Raw genomic sequence first — 22,021 nt, 5'->3', positions numbered from 1 at the left:
TATACAGTATATATATATTACCTTATAAGGTAATATAATACACTTGTGTTTACTAATTAAATTAAATCTCTGTGCACTCAAAAATAGTGGTTTATCCCTTTCAGACTAGACTTCTTTTTATGCAGCTACATCTGAACAACAGTCCACTGAATTTCATCATGTAAGTTCGAACTCCAAATTTGCTCTCACAGGAAAAGATGAGTAACTTCAGCAGACTGTGAAATCATTAACAACAGATGCTCATCAAAATATCATCCATGACACACAGTTGTTGGGCATAGTTTGCGCAGTCGATGACAAACATTACTTGGTGTATATTATAACTTTATATAAGTGACAATTTCTGGTGTCTAAAATATGGTTTTGACCGTTTTAGGCCTACCTTTTAAATGTATTTGTTTAATTTCAAATCGAACATTATTTTATCTGTATTCATAATGCCAGCTGGAGTAAGTCAATATGATTTAGCTTGTAGCCTATTTTTTGCATGACACGTTCTGACTTGAGCCGAACCAAAGTCCCTTGTCGTATTTTCATAGTTTGTAGTTCGCAATCATGAAACTATATTGCCCAGAATTCTTGTAGATTATCCTTGACGTTCATTGGCTGCGCAAAAGACACCCCCTCGTAAATGTTCCAGGCGAACTGCATGTCAAGTTTAAGCCAGCCGCTACATACGCAGATAATGTCCCCATTTCAACACAGACTAACGTTTTTGCTTTGACGATGAACTGCAGCACATTTAGACGCCTTATCTTAGGAGCACAGACCGCGGCTGAGGCCTGCACAAAGCGGGCAGTTCAACAGACATGTGGGAGATACAGATTGTGTCGATGGTATTCTGGTGTCACTCATGAAGAGAAAAGGCTGGAGCAGGTGTGTTTCCTTACACTTTTTACACTTACACTTTGACCTGCCACTACTGCACAGGTACGAGATCATGAAGCGCTTTAAAGTCACGTGATGACTAATGCTTTGGTGCAAGGTTTAAAACTCTTGCATAAACATAACATTTTAAATGGCTAATGTTGTTTGAATGCTGTCTGTGTTCATGTAACGTGTTTTGCATTTATTGGTTGTGTTGTGTTGATGTATGATTGTGGCCTGTTTAACTTTATGTGATAACTTTATATGATTCTTAAAATGTATATATATATATATACACACACACACACACACATATATGTATGTATGTATGTATGTATACACACACACAAACACACACACACACACATATATATATATATATATATACATACATATACATACATACATATACTGTATATATACATATATAATGGGAAATCTCTAGTATATAAGTGGTTTCATTTATGCTTCATGCTGAACGTAACTGTTTTAAAGTGTGACAAATTATAAATGTTTCTTTCTTACAACAGTTGGGTCATAAGACTTTCACTGAAGTACCAAACCAGACAAATCAGTAATGGATGTCACGCTCTATAACATGACAAGCCGTTATGCTTACTGTGAAATCTCTCAACATCAAAGTGCTTCCCCCAAACTGGGCAATAGCCTACAAAACTAAGTAAATTACATCTAAATATAGTATTTGTACCATATAACTTTATATGATTCTTTGTACTTGAGATATATAGGGTCATTCCGTGTCAAATCAACCAAATTTCAAAAACTTCCCCAGCTCAATTTTTTGATTTTGCTGATATTTTTTCTGAAGAAAGGCAGACATGTATAGTGATGAAAGCCAACATATTACATGTCATGGATGAATACTGATTGAGTAATCCACTGTTTTGTAGAGGGGGGTCAAAATGGCAATTTTCACCTGAGATTCAGAGCCAAATTACAAGGGGGTAAAAACGACTTCAGAAAGATGGCAGCATCATAATGTTATTTTTTTTACACAGAGATTGGTAGGTCTGTTAGTAAAATCTGTTCACTTTAGAAGTCTTCATTGTATTATGTGCCCAATGGTGACCATTCAAAAATAGGGAAACAAAACTTTTCAAGTTTTTTCTCCAAAGTTTGCATGCCTGTAACTCAAGAAGTTTTAAAGATATCTTAATGCCCTTTTAGATATTGGGTCTTAACAAACTTTACTTTTGGCATCTTCATTTTTAAGGCCCTATATTGTTCAATTCCAGAGATATTGGAATTTCAATATTCCATATATATGGAAAAATAATATTTCAATATGGCTCCAAGAGTAAATTGTTAAAATGCACATATTTTCAGTGGTCAAAAACCAAATGTGGGTCAATTTGCAAAAATATGATACTTCTTTCACTTAAAAGAGGAATGTCTAAAGAACAAATAATGTTGAAACTAGAGATGTATCTCGTTTTCTTCTGTCGAAGCAACTGCATTGAACATACCTGTCTGAGTGCCATAAATATTCTTTTTCCAAAGTTTGAATGCCTATAACTCATGAAGTATTAAATATATCGCAAGATAATTTTAGGTTTTTAATAAACTTTTCTTTTGAAATGTTCATTTTCAAGGCCTTACATTACTCAGTTCCAGATATATGGGGATCTCAATGAGGCTCCATTTTCAGATTGTTGAATATTACCTATTTTTGGTGGCTGAAAAGCAAATGTTGGTCACTGTGTATACAGCTGATTCTTATTGTATTTAAAGCAGAATGTCTGAAGAATAAGTAATGTTGAAACTAGGAATGCATCTTGTTTCCCTCTATCAAAACAATATGCACAGAACATACCTGTCGGAGTGCTAAAAATGTACTGAAATGGTCAAGTTGAGGGACATTACCTTTCTCTCAGTAGTCTATTCATAAGATTCTATATTTGGAAGAAGGGATTTTGTTCATTTTAACAGCTTCTGAAGCTACCAAGAGTTCAAACACACAGTATTGTAACATGTTTGAATCGCACACCTCATAGGGAAAAGTGGTTGCTTTCACCACACATTGCATTCACATCAATAAACCATGATTTGCCTATCCTGGATTAATTATTAGAATTACTTTCTTTTTTATTGTTATATAATGTGAGCATAGTCATAGTGCTGAAGGGCATATTTGGCAGAATCACTGATAGTACCTCAAGCATTTAAAAGGGTCATATGATGCGATTTCAAGTTTTCCTTTCTCTTTGGAGTGTTATAAGCTGTTCGTGAATAGATAAGATCCCTAAAGTTGCAAAGACTAAAGTCTCAAACCCAAAGAGATATTCTTTATAAAAGTTAAGACTCGTCCACGCCCTCCTAAAACGCCTCGTTCAAACACGCCCCCACATGTCTACGTCACGATGTGGGAAGATTTGCATAACACCGCTCAAATGTATACGCAAAGAAAGAAGGCATAACTTTGATTCTCGCTGTAGTATTGTTGCCGCCGCCGACATGTCGTGGAGACGCTGTGTGTTTCGTTGTGAAAGAGAAACTGCTTTGTTTGGCCTTCCAAAAGAGGACACAATTAGAAATCAGTGGTTAAGTAGTATTTACAACACCGTTCCAGAACCGTTCAAACCAAATATTCAGATATGTACAACGCATTTTACGGAGGACGAGGACTGTTTGCTGGGGGAGTAGCCGCTGGTGTTCCGGTGAATTCAGTTCCCCTGTTGTTGTTTGTAATTTCTCCGATCACAAATGCAGACATGGTTTTATGTTTACACGGCGCGATGCAACGCAACGCGCAAAAAAACAGTATAAGTCATTATAATCAGTAATAGGGCTGCACGATTAATCGCATGCGATTTCTGACAAGATGCGCGTTAAATATCGCATGCGATTAATCGTGCAGCCCTAATCAGTAATTATGTCCCCACTGGATGCAACAAATACCTCGTTTCTAATGGGTTTTTATTATTTTTGTCTCATCGCGCCGGGACATGGCATCGCAGTATGGTAAGGGGAGTAACATTTCTGTCACATGCTTGAGGAATTCGGCAAATCACAACGCACTCGATAGCTGGCCAATCAGAACACACCTCGCTTTTTAGACCGATGAGCTTTGTAAAAATCGACACGTTTCAGAAAGGCGGGGCATAGAGAATAAACAATAATTACACCAAATACACAAAATAATGTTATTTTTAGCAACATCATATGACCCCTTTAAGGTCTTTCACATTTGAAATAATTAACACTGGGGGGTAATTCTAAAACCCAGGTAACTGGGATACTGGGTAATCTTATTTTACATTTCACACTATTCATACTTTACCTAGAATTAACAATTAATCCTGGTCATTCATAATGTGATGTGTCACACTGTACATTCCTAAACCCTGGGTTACTGTTATTATTTGCATTGTCAGTAGTGATGACTAGATAAACACAAAACCACATTTGGTGTGAAAATGGCTAGAATACAAAAAGTTGGATATGGAGCTGCACCAATATGAACCATACAGGGCCTTAAAAATTAAGAAAAATTAACCCCCCCCCCAAAAAAAAAACAGAATCTAAAATCATATTAAGATAAGTTTAATACATCTCGAGTTACAGGCACACAAATTTTGGAAAAATAATATTTATGACACTCAAACAGGTATGTCCTATACAATTGTTTTGATAGAGGGAAACAAGATGCATTCCTTGTTTCAACATTACTTATTCTTCAGACATTTTACACTAAGTATCAGCTGTATACAAAGTGACCAACATTTGGTTTGAGCACTTGGTCAAGCACTGAAAATGGGTAATATTCAACATTTTGAGACACATTGAGACCCCCATATCTCTGGTACTGAATGATGTAGGGCCTTGCAAATGAAAATTCCAAAAATTTATTAAGAACTAGGATCTAAATCATATTGCGATATCTTTAATAGAGCCAGACCGATGTATGGTTTTGCCGATTTTATCGGCCGATATGATCCTGTCGCAGATATATCGTATCGGCGAATATGCCACAGATATGCCGCCAATATGAATTTTTTTTTTTACAGAACATATAACGCAGATGAAATGCTTCTAAATGGTGTAATTACTTAATTTGTCCAGCAGAGCGCACTCCATTGTTTGCTACTGGCGACCCAGGTCACTGTAGTGTAGAGATGCGCGGAGTCCGCTACTTCAAATGATCCGCCCGGCACCTATATTTGATCGTCATATTACAATGATTCTAATTCTTAGTTTTGCATGATGATATGATGAATGGATGGTTAATTTTTAACAGCAGGAACATATAACGCAGATAAAATGCTTGAAATGGTGTAATTACTTAGTTTGTCCAGCAGAGCGCACTCCATTGTTTGCTACTGGCGACCCAGGTCACTGTAGTGTAGAGATGCGCGGAGTCCGCTACTTCAAATGATCCGCCCGGCACCTATATTTGATCGTCATATTACAATGATTCTAATTCTTAGTTTTGCATGATGATATGATGAATGGATGGTTAATTTTTAACAGCAGATGTTAGAGCTGATCTGCACATCACTGCATGCGTCTGCGGCGCATTAAAATAAAATAAAATAAATCAGCCTTTACGGCTCCACGGCCATCGTGGCAGTCAATGCTTGTGTTTGTAACAGCTGCGCCACATCCCAGAACTCATGCTTATCACATCGGTCACATCACATTTCCTAAGTCAGCATAGTTTGTCAGTGCAGTCAGTAACATTGCAGATTGAAAAGTTAGTATCTTTCTGCAGTCCAATAGGCGGCAGTGCGATGGTGGCTTGAGTCTGTTGGTGATTTAACGCTGCGTTGTCTCCTAGTTGGTGAGACGCAATGCTATAAAGTAAATAATGTCCCCGTCTTTTACTCTCACAATGAGCTTATCATACTCATTTGCTATGATATAGACTATTTTCTGTGAATATTAAACTGCAAAAAGTCTATTTAAATAAAAATCCTCATGTTCTGCATGTTCATTTGATTACCAGAAAGTACACAACACAGAATATGTGAAAAAAAATATTACTCATTATTATTATTATTTATTAATTTTTTATGTTTACATTTGGAAAAGCTGTGCTTCTTGCATAAACCTGCCCGTTGGTTTGGCAGTAGCTTGTTGCCCTACACAGTTAGCTTGTTTATTTTCAAGTTATATATTCTTCTGTTTGTGTTCTAAAGTTATTTATAATAAGTGAAGTGAAGTTTACTTTTAAGTGCACTGATGTCAGACTCGTTTTGGATAATAAAGTTGATTGTTAAATTGTTAAATACCCTGTCTCCATTACATATTTTTGTCACATAATTATGTGTTTGATCACCACATTTGAGTTATCATTGCTATAATTGTGTTTATGTATATATATATATATATATATTCTGTTTATGTATACTGTATTCTATATACAGTACCAGTCAAAAGTTTGGACACACGAATGGGAAGTGTGTCCAAACTTTTGACTGGTACTGTACTATAATATATACATAAAGAATATCGGCCGATATATCGATATCAGACTTTTTTTACTCCCTAATATAGGCATCGGCCCCAAAAAACCCATATCGGTCGGGCTCTAATCTTTAGTATTTCTTGAGTTAAAGGCATACAAACTTTGGAAAAAGAATATGGTTGCACTTTATTTTACTTTACTTTACTTTACTTTACTTTACTTTACGGTATGTGTACTTACATGTACTTACAGTGTACTTACCTAAGAAAGTACTGGTAATATAAGGTAAATACATGGGGTAGGGTTAGGTTTAGGGGTAGGTTCAGGGTTAGTATGTAGTTATTATGTAGTTATTGTAATTACTATAATAAGTACATAGTATGTACATGAGGAACAGGACTGTAAAATAAAGTGCTACCAAGAATATGTATGGCACTCAGACAGGTATGTTCAATGTAGTTGCTTTGACAGAAGAAAACGAGATACATCTCTAGTTTCAACATTATTTGTTCTTCAGACATTCCTCTTTAAAAGAAAAAAAAAAGGATCATATTTTTGCAAATTGACCCACATTTGGTTTTTGACCACTGAAAATATGTAGTGGTCAAACTTCACTTCACTTATTATAAATAACTTTAGAACACAAACAGAAGAATATATAACTTGAAAATATGAGCAATTTACTCCTGGAGCCATATTGAAACTCCAATATCTCTGGAATTGAACAATATAGGGCCTTAAAGGTGCCAAAAGTAAAGTTTGTTAAGACCCAATATCTAAAAGGGCATTAAGATATCTTTAAAACTTCTTGAGTTACAGGCATGCAAACTTTGGAGAAAAAACTTGAAAAGTGCTGTTTCCCCAATTTTTGAATGGTCACCATTGGCACATAATGCAACAAAAATAGCTAAAGTGAACAGATTTTACTAACAGACCTACCAATCTTTGTGTAAAAATAACACTACGATGCTGCCATCTTTCTGAAGTCATTTTTACCCCCTTGTAATTTGGCTCTGAATCTCAGGTGAAAATTGCCATTTTGACACCCTCTACAAAATAGTGGATTACTCAGCCAATATTCATACATGACATTTAATATTTTGGCTTTTGTTACTATACACGTCTGTCTGTCTTAAGAAAAAATATTAGCAAAATCAAAAATTTGAGCCGGGGACTTCTGGTTGAGTTGACACGAAATGACCCTATAACGTTTTACAAGACTATAACAGAAATTCACCCTTAATTTTGCAAAAGATGAATGGATTTTTTAAATCTCAATACTGGAAATATAACTGTGAATACAAACTATTTTGTTCTGCTGATTTGTCATTTTATCATGTTCTATTTGTTTTTCTCTGTAGGTCGGAGAGCTTATGGTTCCAGGTAGTCAGAGGCGAGTCCTGAAGGATGTCCTGCCTTTCTCAGCGTTCCTTATGGACTCCTTTGGACGCAGACATAATTACCTTCGCATTTCTCTCACTGAGAAATGTAACCTCCGCTGTAAGTCTCTCACATACTGTATGCTTTGTAAAAAGACATTTGCTTCTGCTATCAATGCTACTAGTCCAAATGAAGCCCTACTAAATAGTAATAAAAAGTATTAGTGATTAGTATTACAAATATTCTACTGTATTTTAACATTTTACCCAGAATCAGTACATAATGGTTTTATTAATTGGGTTACACTTTATTTTGATAGTCCACTTTAGACATTCTACTACCTGTAAGTAACTTTGCAACTACATGTCTACATTCTCATTAATTAGCAACTACATGTCTACTAACTCTCAGAGTAGACTGTTAGGTTAGGCTTAGGGTTAGTAGAATAAGTTGACCTATACTTGCAAAGTTTCTCATAGTCAGTATGTTGTATGTTGTGGACCCATCAAAATAAAGTGTTAGAAGATATTAAGCAGACAGTCTACTAATTCTCTAATGACTGCTAGTTGACATGTAGTTGCAAAGTTACTTACTGTTAGTAGAATGTCTAAAGTGGACTTTCAAAATAAAGTGTTATTATTAATTGTAGCAATAAGACACAAGAGGTTGTATATTACAGTAATTTTAGATGAAAGGTTAATATTAATACAAGTAAAAAAAAAAAAGGGTTAAAGTTGTATATGCATGGATCTTTGGTTCTTTGTTTCTCAATCATTTAGAATCAATAATGATGTGTAATGAAAGTCTTCTATTTCTCAGGTCAGTACTGTATGCCGCAGGAAGGGGTAACGCTCACCCCTCGCTCTCAGCTCCTAACAGCAGAGGAGTTGTTGATGTTAGCCAGACTCTTTGTACGAGAGGGGGTAAACAAGATACGACTGACTGGAGGAGAACCTCTCATTCGCCCAGACGTTCTGCCTATAATAGGTAATTTTTTCACCTTTTGTTAGTTTTGTAATTGCTTGTTACTTTGAATTATAACATAGTAGTGATATAGGCATTTCGAAAACTACATCTTATGTTGAATGCCGTAATGTCTGCAATTGTGAAATGACAATCAGTTCATACTATTAATGTATGGTGGGTATTTTAACTTGGAGAATAAGGGTAGAACCAAAATCAATTCATTTCAATGCACGTCATTTCAAGTCAATGTTGTGATGAGAATAGAGCTGCGTTTACACTGGCACAAAAAAAATCAGATTTTTTGCTCCATCTGACACAGATTGGAATTTGTTGCACACGTGTAAACACAAAAAATCTGCACAAGATCCGATTTTTTTCGCATCTGATCTGGGCCACTTCCAAATGTGGATTTTAATTGGATACATATCTACGGTGGCCGAGAAGTGCAAAACAAATCACAATAACAAAATAACAAATTACAAATGCAAATGCAAGTCTAAAAAGCTAAATAACAATTCAGAAAACACAACAACAATTCAGAAAACATTATAACAAGTCAGAAAACACAATGACAAATTCGAAAACAAAATAACAAGTCAGAAAACACAACGACAAATCAGACAAACCGGAAGAGGTAGGTATAGCTTGAGACAGCACCATTGGTTTGGGATTACTCACCGCTGACTGGACGAGACATCTGTCAATCAACGTATACAGGAAGAACCAGCCAAAGAACAGCAGAGTCGTGGTAGAAAGTTCGGAGATGGTATTAAAGTAGCTCAGTTTAAATGTATTGTATGAATTGCCCTTACTATGGAATAAAAAATACGGAGTGTCTATTTACACTTAGTGCAAATAGCCCGCCTTGTTGGCAGTAATTCCGCTCTCCAACGTGTGATTGGGAATTAACCATTTAAAAGCTGCTGTACATTATCAACTCCAGTGGCGCAGATGGTTAAGCGCGTGACGTTGGCTTTTTGATGCGATCGACCCGGTTCGATCCCACCTTTTGCCGAACTTTTTTTTCTCCCTTTTCAAATCTCGTATCACATCGTAAAGGCATTTATTTTCAATAAAAATTAAGGAAATAATCAAAAAGTTGAAAAGAAAGTATCAGGTAGGGTTAGGGTAAGTGTAGGGAGGTCTTTATTGTACCAATAAAGTGGCATCCATTTAATAATTGAAATTAAAATTATAATTTACACTCAATATGTTATTATTGCATACTGTTTTATAATGTACTACAATACTGAAGTGCAGATAATTGCCACTATTTGCAACAAGTAGTATACATAGAATTCCTGCTATTTTAACATAGTGTAAGCTAACATTAGTGTAAATAGCATATTGCTAAAAATACTGCTATTTTCACTTAGTGTAAATAGAATCCATTGCTAATATGAGATTTGAAAAGGGAGGAAAAAAAAGTTCGGCAAAAGGTGGGATCAAACCCAGGTCGATCGCATCAAATAGCCGACAACACGAGCTTATCCATCTGCGCCACTGGAGCTGATTTTTTTATAGCCACTTTTAAAGTGTTGACTAGCCCAATCACACGTTGCAGGGCGGAATTACTACACATAGCCTCTGCCAACAAGGCGGGCTATTTGCACTAAGTGTTATCGGGTTATCATACCGTAACATTTGCATATCTACGTTTTTTTTTTTTAAATGAATGAAAAAAACAATCTCACCCGCGCATATGCAACATATTTCCACTAGCTGCTTCACAAAACGAACGCGGGATTGTCCTTGAGGACGATCCAATTAGCAAAGAAAGTGGACTCTGCAAAAGCAGGCATTACATCCAACATGTTTGCTCATATTCCCTGTGTGCGTCATATACACCATCCCTGTGTGCGGATAAAGGCGTGTCGCATTAATAACAAGTTATAAGTTAAGGCCGTATGATTTCCGTGATGCAGAGGGAATCCCGGTGCAGTCGTGAACATGGAATTTACAGTAGGCTATACCGAGGATGTCACGTAAAACGCGCAGTCTTATCGATGGATAAATCAAAAGTAGATATGTGTCTGAATATTAAAGCACAAAGAGACTGCTATATGAATAATCTGCTTGTTTCTGCACGTCTCTGAGTGGCGCCGTTTTACTACATACTGTAGTACGCATGCATGACACGTATTTTCAGCATCTACATAAACATGAACACCAGAGCTGCTTTGAAAGAAAAACCATTGTCAAATACTGAATCTCAAAGGTCCGCTACAACCCTTCAAAATAAAAGTTCGATTTAACTTGTAATTATGACTGAAATATATTAGCATTGTACAATGTACTTCAAAGTTATAACAATAATACTATTCAATAATAATACAACAATAATAATAACATCAATAATTATATTCTTCATATTAATGAATTTAAGCATGATTTTTAAGGAATATCATGTTTGTCCATGTTTTAACTTAGTATACCTCTGTTGTGCAGCACTTTGCCTTAAAATGTTTAAAATCTAAAAGTGTGATATAGACATACATAAGGTGTATAGCTTTATTTTTTTTGTTTTTTTCAAATGAAATGAAATTTATTTATTTATTTTCAGAAGGGAGACTTCAATAGTATACTTTCATTAAAATGGTTTCAAGTTTGTTGTAATAAAGGATTTGTTCACTCAAATAACTTGTTCTTATTCTTTTAAGAGTCATTGTTACTAATAAGAATGATTGTTTAATATATACCGTGGAACCGTGATATTTTCTGAGACGATTATCATACCGTGAAAATCTCATACCGTTACAACCCTACTGCCTATAAAGACAGCATTTTAATGTCTGCGTGCTGTATATGCCCTTGCATTTTATTGAGGCGGGAACTTTATATGTAAGAAATTGCGCAACATTCAGGACCTGGTTTTCAACCCCTGCCCCATGAATTTTAGGCTATAAATGCAATAGCTTTGCTACTTAAACCTACATTATATTTTTCAGCAATGAGGTGATAACCATGATAACTGAGGTGATAACTGTTTTTGTAATTAAACCAACAAGCTTCACTATTAGGCTACACACTCGTGCGTTCTCTCTCTCTCTCTTTCTCACGTTAATTCATTTAAATTCATTCAATCTTACAGCACTACTTTATTTCACTTCAGAATTCTACATCTAACGAGCTGTAGATAAAATAACAAATGAAAATTGCCATTATTTTCCAGTCTTTATCTATTCAGTCATATTTTGTGCTGCTAAACATCCATGACAGCTGTTGTCCATACTATTAATGAGGAAAAAAAATTAACTTAAATGATTTTAGCAAATGGCTGCAATATAACAAAGAGTGAAAAATTGAAGGGGGTCTGAATACTTTCCGTACCCACTGTACATAATTTTAATAGCACAGCCATTCAAAACCTGAGGGCCAACTACCATGTTCATAGTAAAGAGATCACTGATGGGCGGGAATTAATGTAAACACATATTGGATCCCAGTCGTGTCTAAAGTGAATGTAAACTGGCGGGCCAAAAAAATCGGATATGGTCAAAAGATCGGATCTGTGCATTAAGACTTGCAGTGTAAATGCAGCCTAGGACTGATAATAATTTTGTACGTCACTGATCATGTGCTGAATTTTTTACACTTTATTCTACATAACTTGCATGACAAAACAATGTAACACTCAGAAACACTAATTAAACTTAGAATTTTTTGCATAGTTATCTTTTTTCTTTCTTTCTGAAAGCGGAACTGAGGAAGTTGGAGGGTCTACAGACCATTGCAGTCACCACAAATGGGATGAATTTGACCCGACTGTTGCCCAGTCTAAAGAAGGCTGGAGTGGATCTACTCAACATCAGTCTAGACACTCTGGTCCCTGCAAAATTTGAGTTCATCGCTAGACGAAAAGGTACTAGGTCCTGTTGAGCTCCAAAATGGTTTATAAACTCCAAAAGTTTATATTCCTCCAGGACGGATAGATAGGTGCAGAAAGAAAGCATAAGGTGTGTCGTGGAAATTCTCAATACAAATACATCTTACTGATGACAAAACTAATCTGACTTCTCTACCATGGCACGTACAACTCAGACAACCTCCAGTTGTCAATAACATTATACAATACCAGTACAATACAGTACTATGCTTCCCTTACCGAAGTATGGTGATGGCGTCCCGTCAAGAAGCTACTATCACTACCTCAAACCACACATGAGCACCAGGCCTTTAGCATGTATACACTCTCACCGCCCTTCTTCATTAATTATTAATAACAACTCTTGAGTATTACAGCCTCACCCCGAGTGGGGGTCTATAGTCTTCCAACACTATCACTGTTCCTGCTGTGTTCCTCTGAGGGTAGAATCTTTAGTACTTCTATTCCTCAGCTGCGCAACATATACCAGACATGACTCCAAAGTTGATCTTTACAGGAATAAAAGTTTATTCACGGCCGGGAACCCACTGGTCACAACAACCAAGAGAGACTCCCTGAACAGAAAGATACATGAACATGTATACCTTGCAGTTGAGTAAAAAGCAGTGTCACTCAAGTCTTCTTCACTGTAATTGGTTGTACTTATCTTTGTCATATGACTATTAGCTCTACTGTTTTAAGCACTTTTAGGTAAGTATAGATTCTTTAATCATAGATACATGGTCTTTGACCTGAGTATCCTAAGTCTGCACTTTTCTGAACATTGAACACACTCCCTTGACTGCTTTTGAAGCCATTACATAAAACATTTCCATCACAGGTGTCATGGATGAAGAAATGTAGATCGTCTTGAGTCTTGAAGCATAAAGGTAGCAGCAGAACATTGAGAAAGTGTATGAAGCAGTTTAGTTCCATTGTTGATCTCAAAAGGCTGAAAATAATTGACGAAAGGATTATGAAAATGTACAGTTTCATTTGAAATTGCTCCATGTTCATGTTTCATAATTTTCTTTTATTACCAATTTGAGTCTATTACATTATTGGGTCAAAACATGTAACTAAATTAATATGTTCTAATCCAATGTTGTCCAGTAAAACTTTTGTTAAGGATTTGAGAGGTAGATGATCTTTTAAACATCTATTCATTAACTTTTAATGCCAAGCTGTATAAGCTGCTGACCTTTTTTTAGTTTGTTCATATTATATACACAAAATAAACACTTATATACAGTCACACTAGCACAAAAGATTTGGTTGCCAAAATGTTGGTGTGTCGCTACCTTCAATATGTGCAATATGTTTAAATGATGCTTAATATTGGTACCTCTTGCAGGGTTTCATAAAGTGATGGAGGGCATTGAAAAGGCTATTGAAATGGGCTACAATCCAGTCAAGGTATTTTACCTGCCTCAAAACATCTGAATTGTTAATCCCTTTTGATGTATGAAATGGTTTATGTCTCAGAAAGTGTCAAATGCTAGAGCTCTAAAACCACTTTAGGGCATTTCTTACCACCTTTCTGGCAACACCTGAAACAGCTTGTCATTAATATTCATAATTTGTCTTTGTGTCAGTTATTCGCTCATTGTGGTAAAGTGTTGTCTCTCTTCTCAGGTGAACTGTGTGGTCATGAGAGGTTTGAATGAAGATGAGTTGATTGACTTTGTGTCGCTGACAGAGAGGAAACCATTTGATGTGAGATTCATAGAGTACATGCCTTTTGATGGTAAGATTGTTATCTGAAGTCAAATAGAGAAATCTACGTCATACACTTGTTAGCCCATCTTACAGGTTGTAGTATAATTGGCACAGTTGTAAAGGTTGCAGTTTCTGCCCCAGTTCTTTAATCGCATTAGTAGTGCAGATTATTCTCTTTCCAGGTCAGTGAGACTTAGTGTACCTCAGGATTTATATTCATAACATGTTATCGCAGTCCACATTCTGTTGATATTTTAGGTGAAGTCATGTTCCTTCACTACTAAACAGGTTTAACAACAATGTGCAGAAACAAGTTTCAACTCCTTTTACTGGATAACAGTGACAATGAAGAGTTTAGAGACATTCAATAGATTTCTGGGTAACACTTTATTTCGATAGTCCACTTTAGACATTCTATTAACAGCAAGTAACTTTGCAACTACATGTCAACTAGCAGTTAGTAGAGTATTAGTAGACTGTCTGCTTAATATCTTCTAACACTTTCTCTGTCAACTTATTCTACTAACCCTAAACCTACCCTAACAGTCTACTCTGAGAGTTAGTAGACATGTAGTTGCAAATTAATGAGAATTAGTTGACATGTAGTTGACATGTAGTTACAAAGTTACTTATAGTTAGTAGAATGTCTAAAGTGGACTATCGAAATAAAGTGTAACCGATTTCTGTTTGTGAGCCTGGAAGAGAGAGATTTTCTGAAGCCAGTTGCAGAAGCTGATATGGTGTCACTGTTATAGTTTTTTGCCCTGAGGGCCAATACTACAGCAATCACTCCAGTAACAACTGATTAGATACTGTGAATAATGGAGCCGTTTGTGTAGTATGCAGACTCATCTAACCTCACTTCAACTGACTCAAAGTGAAACTCTGAATGACTACAGGGAAAAAATGTAATAATTAAACATACTGTAGAATCCATCTTAAACTATGAAAAGATGTTGTGTTTTCATTGCACTTTTTCTTGGTACGTTTAAGAAAGATTGAGATTAGCACTGGAAAAAAAGTTTAAAATTTGTAGTGAAACACTTCAAGATTGATTTAAGTATTAATATCTCTTCACATGGGACACCTTTTTAAGATTTATTTTAAAATCGTCTTAATAATCTGCCATTTAATTCATGTTTCGAAAAGAAAAAAAGAAGAAGAACAACAACAAAAATTTCTTCATTCAAGAATGTAAAGCAGCTGAATGTTGTTTAAGTACCTCTGCACATTGCCTGTCTCTGTAGGTAACAGATGGAATTTCAAGATGATGGTGAGCTATCAGGAGATGCTGGACTTTATAAAGCAAAAATGGCCCAATCTGGTTCCTGTGCCTGGAGAGGAAACGGATACAGCCAAGGTCAGCTCAGCTCCAGACTGCTAAATAAATCATTGGCCATGAATCATTCTCAATGTTAAATTCTCATTGGCACTAATTTAAATGTTCGGTTTTGAGGGTCAAGTTGTTGCAGTTTTTATTTATTGCTCGTAAATGTTGGACATTTCTGTAACGTGTAATGTTATTAAAGTGCCCCTATTATGTATTTTTGAAAATTACCTTTCATGCAGTGTGCAACACAGCTCTAAGTGAATGAAAACATCTTGCAAAGTTTTAAATCTAAAAGTGCACTGTGTATAAAGTTATTGTTTCTTAAAAGAAAGAGTCGACGCTGAATCATTGAAAACGAGTCGTTTTTAAAACGAATCCCAAGCTGTTTCATGTTGACGTCAACATGAAACATTAGCATATTGCCCGCCCACTTATTGGTCTTTTCGCGTTGGTCTGAATGAAAATACAAATTTATTATTTGCCACTAGGTGTTGCTTTTGGAGCGGTAAAAATAGAGGTTTCCATATTATAAGACAATGAAAGTGTTTTTTGACCTTGCATGCATGTCAGCCTGTTGTTGGGGACTCCCAAATCCAAAATATGAACTTTTCATTACCCATAATAGGGGCACTTTAATAGTCCAAGAGCCTTCAATAAAAGCATTCGTTTTGTAATCTCGCGTCAAGGCTGTAGAATCACATCAGCGGATAAGCCCTCGTGTGTGTTTCTGTGTTGTCTGCTTACAGGCGTTTAGAGTACCAGGATTTCGGGGCCAGCTGGGCTTCATTACCTCCATGTCAGACAATTTCTGTGGCTCCTGTAACCGCCTGCGCATTACGGCTGATGGCAACCTTAAGGTAAATGTTGTTTGTGTGTGTGATGTTTTTCAGTTCAGCTGTCTGATCTGTGATGGTTTGTTTTTCTATATGTGCCTGTGTTGGTACGCCATTAGGTTTGTTTGTTTGGAAATTCAGAGGTGTCTTTGAGGGATTTTCTGCGCTCTGGAGCAACTGAAGAGGAACTACTGCACATCATAGGGGCAGCAATCGGGAGGAAGAAGAAACAGCATGCGGGTAAAGACAAACACACTCTGATATATCACACCAACTGTCTGATTCCCAAATACAACAAAATAAAATACATTTAGTATCAACATTCAGGTCATGTATAATTCATAATTTATTTACTTAACTGTTTTTCTGTGCAGGGATGTTCAATATTTCTCAGATGAAGAACAGGCCAATGATCCTCATTGGTGGGTGATGTGGCTGTACGTAATACGCTTCCCATCTCCCTCACTATATCATCAACTGGGGTGTGCCATAGTGTTGAATATCTCATTATTTTCTAAAATTTTGTCTAAGGATAATCAGACAATATTTTGCAGTATTTTGTTTTTGTGCTGGTAATTTGACTGGTTTGTGCCTGTTATGGACAGCTGACTGCCAAAGCTTTTCATATTCTTCATATTCTGTGCGGTGGTTAGTTCACAGCAGTGACAGAAATTACAGAAATGTTGCCACCCTAAATGGATTTTTCCAGGGGCATTTTTACCATTGTTACCAATCAAATGAAATCAGTATCAGCAAAATCCATTTTTGCACTGCCGAAATGGCAGAGAAACTACATAATTTAGGTGTAGCATGTAGCAGCATTAAGATGTATTTACACAGCAGTTACAATTGCATAAGTAATACTGAGATAAAGTGTGCTCAATAATGTCAGCTTCACCATTGTCACTGTTTTTCTCAGTCGCATTGGTGCATTTCTCCAGTCATCCTTAATATTTGCAAAGAAGTATGTGCATTTCTCAAAACAATTCGTACAAACAGCGTCACACAATGGTTTACCTGCAACTTACTCAAAACCTTTAGTTCATCTCTCAAAAGTATTTGTCAATGAACTTCTCAGTGCCATCAGAATGAAAAGTCCTTGTGTCATTGTTCACAAACAAGATAGTCAAAATGCTTAGTCATGTTGTCAATATAACAGTGCACTCTGTTAGTATTACCTGATGTAAACTATGGCAACAGTTTTGAATGTATTGAAATGCAGAAAGCTGCACTTCTTATGTATGCCATATATCCATTTCAAAAGTACACATTTACACATTACTGTATGTGGGATATTGATTGAAACAGACTGGATATGATTCATAGTTACACTTTTACTAGTGGTCTGACAAAAAAACAACAACAACCTTGCAATGTCATTGTGATAAAGAGAAGACAAATATGGGCACAAAGGTGAAAATACAAAATTAGAAAGGCAAACACAGGAAACATCCCTTAGGCAGAACTTCGCTTTTGCATGTGTAGAAAATGTGTAGAAAATATGCTTGGCAGTTTATGACAACTTGATTAACCATTTTGCATTTAATGACTTATACAGTGAACTAATGACTAGATGTTTTGAGGGGTAAGACTATTGCACAGAGAACTATAGCCTATAATACATTTTGAGCAACATGACATTAGCAACTAATTATGTAGGAAACAGCAGACAAATGTACGTAATCAATTGCATGAATGTACCAAAGCAATTGCATCTTGTTCAAAAGAAAGAGAAACTGCTTTTATGATGTGCACAACGCGACTAGATGATGTGGAGGTTGAACAAGTAGATTTGAGAATTTAATTTCTGATCTGAGAAATGCACCAAAGCGGTGTCTGAGAAAAACTGTATAACAAAAACTATATTATTCTACATGATACCTATTGCACACCCCTATCAATAAGCAACATGTTTCATATATGTATTGTTTATCACCCACCCGCTTAGGTTAATGTGTATTCATTCACCAAATTTTCAGCTGTGGAGGATTCAAGTTTAGAAAATATTGTACTGTTGAATATGTGTGCCCTTGTCTACAGGTAGAGAATGCAACTGGCTGCTGTCGGTACCTCTGTTTAGAGGCAGTCAGAGGCAGCCTCTTCCTCTGATCCACTGCATGGATTCAGCAGCCTCTGCTACAACTCACTCATTAACAAATTCTGTTCAACACTTTCGTGGTAATGCCCATCAGGACTACACAAGCACTTTTGTTAATGATACACTAGGTTTGACTCTTTGTAAAAAGCATAATCGACCAAGGTTTCGTTCTATGAAAAGATTGAACAATCAAAGGCAAAGTCGTGCAGCCTCAGAGGCACTTTGCAGTGAAGTGATGACCGGATCTTATCATCACGTGAATGCTGGTGCCTTAAAAAAACCCACAGCTTCAACTCTTCATACGCACATTTTGCGCTGGGGGTCTCAGCCACCACAGCTACAGTCCAAAACATTTCCTCCCGTCATCTTTCTGAGTGCACTACTGTCAACGTCCAAATGTAGAGATTCAGCTCTGCAGTTTGCACGGCACTACCGCAGCAAAACCCCTGAATGTGGGTTTGATTTGAAAACACCACATACAGATGCACAGTCCTCCGGCCTTGATGGAACCTCTGATCAGTTGACCCACACTGATGCACAGGGTAAAGCCTCCATGGTCAACGTGGGCGATAAGGCGGTAACTTGTCGCACAGCCATGGCTTGTGGCAAGGTCGTCCTGGGCCCAAAAGCTTTTAATTTGGTGCGTGCCAATCAGCTTGCCAAGGGCGATGCACTAGTGGTAGCACAGCTAGCGGGCATCATGGGTGCCAAGCAGACCTCATCTCTCATTCCCCTCTGCCACCCGCTTCCTCTCGACCACGCCTCCGTTACCATAGAGCTGCTGGAGGAAGAACATGCTGTCATCGTCAAGGCAACCTGCCAAACCATGGGCCGCACAGGAGTGGAGATGGAGGCCCTGACCGCCGTTGCGGTGGCTACACTAACCCTCTATGACATGTGCAAGTCAGTCAGCCATGACATTCTTATTACTGACATCAAGTTGCTCAGCAAGACGGGCGGACAGAGAGGTGAATTTCATTGGTCACCTGATTCCTAAAGAACGCATAAACCGCTGGCTTAATCTCACCTGTTTGAATGTCGCTACAGTATTTATCTTTTTAGAATGACACCAGTTTTCTGTAACAAAATGTGCCTTCGCATGCCTCTATAGTTAATCTACTTATTGTCATTTTTACTATTCCTTTGTCCATTCCAAGCATGAAATGTAACTTACTCAAGACCTGACATATAAAGAATACTTTATTTCAGTCTATATTTATTTTGATAATGATAATGCAGCTAATGATACTGCATTTCGAAAGGTTGTCACAGTTTTCACCATTTGAGCAAACTTATATTTGCACTGAAAAGTGTTTGCATAAATGAGCAAAACCAAGCAGCAAATGTTTATCCTGTGAGTGAACTATCCCTTGAAACTAAAACACAACCCACCTGACAGTGTGCAGGTATCCAAAATGCAATTTTATAGAGTGCTGCAGGGTTTACACATTTTGCAGGACAACAACCAGGAATAAGCATTTTAGCATGTCTGGTTCCTTTTTTTTCTTTTTAAATAAAGACTGAAAGTCTTGTTGGAAGCTTGTTTATAGTCTTTGTTTAGCTTTTTACTTTTGCAGATTGTATTTAGGATTTAAAAAGTTGTTAAAGTTGTGTGAGGATTATTGTGATGATGTAAGAATCAAACTTTTGTTGTTTATGGTTTGGCCTACAAAAATATGTCATCACTGTAGCACTCTATTCAAAAGGCTTGCATTGACAATTCGCTATTGGCCTAAATACTGTTACAGTATTTTCTTATAAAACATCCACTTTCTTTTAGATTACATTATTTCTGGTTTTGTGTACACTGTTTTTGTGTAGTCTTTCATGTAACGAGCAGAACTAATTCATTACAGTATTTGTGACAGTAGTTGTATAAACTAACATTCTGCTTGTTTCATGAACGAGGCCCATATTTAATAAAATAATGTTTTTTGTATTCATTTAAAGTTTTTCAAAAAAGTGTTTTTGAAATGGAATACTTTCATGATGTCCTGCTACAAAAATTCACCCTGTGACTTGTCTGAACAAACAAGAATACAGTGAAAAGATTAATCACCTTCATTGTTATTTTTCTTTTATACATAAAGCTGAAATCACTAAATCTGAACATTTGTCAGAATGCTGTTCATCATAATTTTCTAATATAATTGATGTTGACAATGTGTAATATGTTCCATGTCTAAACTGCAATAGTTGGTTTGGCTAAAATGTTTGAATGATGGATGTGTTTGGTAGCCAGAGACTTAATTTTTATTTATTTCTTTTTTGGTCTTGGTCAATTGTAACGGACATCGATTAAACTAATTTAAATAATGGCCATGTTTAAAACTGTGATGTGCTAGAGACTTCTGTATGTTGGACCAGAAGTTGCTGTTTGATTGGTCAGATTTATAACTGGTTCTTTCTGTGATCAGAAGAGAACAGTGTTGCACCATGAGAAACATCTAATGCAACCATGAGAACTGCCATTACTAAATGGATGACTGTCTGCCTAGTATATTCATAGTACAAAGACATATATGGGATTTAAGAGCCAGCTGTACAGAAGTGTAACCCAAAGTAAAGAATTTACCCAGATGTCATTGAAACAAGTTTATTTTTACCCTACAAAATGTCACATGGAAAGGGGGTCAGGTGGAGGGGTTGAGGGTCGGACCATAAACAAACATATATATAAATGAAAGGCTTGTCATTCTCATACAAACTATCTAACAAATATTAAATCACAATATAGTTATATCATTTCTTTCATAGTGCTGTGTATACATACAAAATATAGCAAAATAACTAAGCCAAATAAATAGAGCTTCAATTTACAGGGGGAAAGAAAAATCCTCATTCCACATTCCTCAAACTTCAGTTTCACCTTTTTTTTAATTCTTTTTTTTCACATGACCATGATGGTGTACAAAATATGTTGAGAACTATACATCTATTATGTGAGGCCCTTGTCAAATCAACCTTTAAAATGGTGCACTTGGCACAAATACAACCTGTCTAAATCATAGGTGGAGCATTCCATGAACACATTCAAAGTGTGATGCGTTTCTTGTCACAGATAATAATACACCAATATATGATCAGAGAACCACTCCTATGCCCCACTCGAGCCAATAGGGAAAACATCAAGTGCCAAACAGAAGTGGGAGGCAAAACATATTTCAAAAATATCTAAAATATAAAAGTGAGTTTAGGCAGTTGGCATGGTGCTTTCAGATGCAGTCTTATATATTTATCTTGTTGTAATGTACCAAAGATAATCAGTTTTCTTTACCATTCATACTACAGTTCATATCTATCTATATTCAATAATCAAAGAGCTGGAAAGGACAGTTTTATAAAACAATGGAACACAGATTATTGGGTAAATTTACATCTAATCTATGTAGGCCTGATTCCTTAAAGGGGTCATATGATACGATTTAAATTTTTCCTTTCTCTTTGGAGTGTTACAAGCTCTTGGTGCATAAAGAAGATCTGTAAAGTTGCAAAGACTAAAGTCTCAAATCCAAAGAGATATTCTTTATAAAAG

General features: G+C 36.4%; 1 protein-coding gene across 3 annotated transcripts; it reads left to right on the top strand.

Annotated features, from left to right (window-relative positions):
- The first annotated feature begins 590 nt into the window (after window positions 1-590).
- On the top strand, window positions 591-21,766 carry LOC107656745 (molybdenum cofactor biosynthesis protein 1-like). 3 transcript variants are annotated; one of them, XM_016444686.1, is made up of 12 exons: window positions 799-876; window positions 1,398-1,546; window positions 7,657-7,795; window positions 8,495-8,662; window positions 12,339-12,503; window positions 13,861-13,922; window positions 14,142-14,253; window positions 15,473-15,585; window positions 16,302-16,412; window positions 16,508-16,628; window positions 16,763-16,810; window positions 18,429-21,766. In XM_016444686.1, the coding sequence occupies exons 3-12, from the start codon at window positions 7,669-7,671 to the stop codon at window positions 19,481-19,483; spliced, it is 2,082 nt and encodes a 693-aa protein (XP_016300172.1). In that variant the 5' UTR covers window positions 799-876; window positions 1,398-1,546; window positions 7,657-7,668; the 3' UTR covers window positions 19,484-21,766. The 3 variants fall into 3 exon arrangements, with proteins under 3 accessions (XP_016300173.1, XP_016300171.1, XP_016300172.1); XM_016444687.1 differs by lacking the exon at window positions 1,398-1,546 and having other exon boundaries at window positions 591-876; window positions 16,763-16,825; window positions 18,429-18,506; XM_016444685.1 differs by lacking the exon at window positions 1,398-1,546 and having other exon boundaries at window positions 600-876.
- The last annotated feature ends 255 nt before the right edge of the window (window positions 21,767-22,021 follow it).

Source organism: Sinocyclocheilus anshuiensis, unplaced genomic scaffold (genome assembly GCF_001515605.1).
Source record: "Sinocyclocheilus anshuiensis isolate Anshui unplaced genomic scaffold, SAMN03320099.WGS_v1.1 scaffold2043, whole genome shotgun sequence".
Classification (NCBI taxonomy): Eukaryota; Metazoa; Chordata; class Actinopteri; order Cypriniformes; family Cyprinidae; genus Sinocyclocheilus; species Sinocyclocheilus anshuiensis.
Note: the sequence above shows the minus strand (reverse complement) of the source record. Positions and strands in the feature narration are given on the sequence as shown.

Bases quoted from the DNA above. Each gene is read 5' to 3' on its own strand.
- LOC107656745 (XM_016444685.1), top strand. From the start codon at position 727: ATGAACTGCAGCACATTTAGACGCCTTATCTTAGGAGCACAGACCGCG. The intron at 16,413-16,507 runs GTAAATGTTGTT...GTACGCCATTAG, and splicing joins CGGCTGATGGCAACCTTAAG to GTTTGTTTGTTTGGAAATTC. The intron at 16,811-18,428 runs GTGGGTGATGTG...CCTTGTCTACAG, and splicing joins CAGGCCAATGATCCTCATTG to GTAGAGAATGCAACTGGCTG.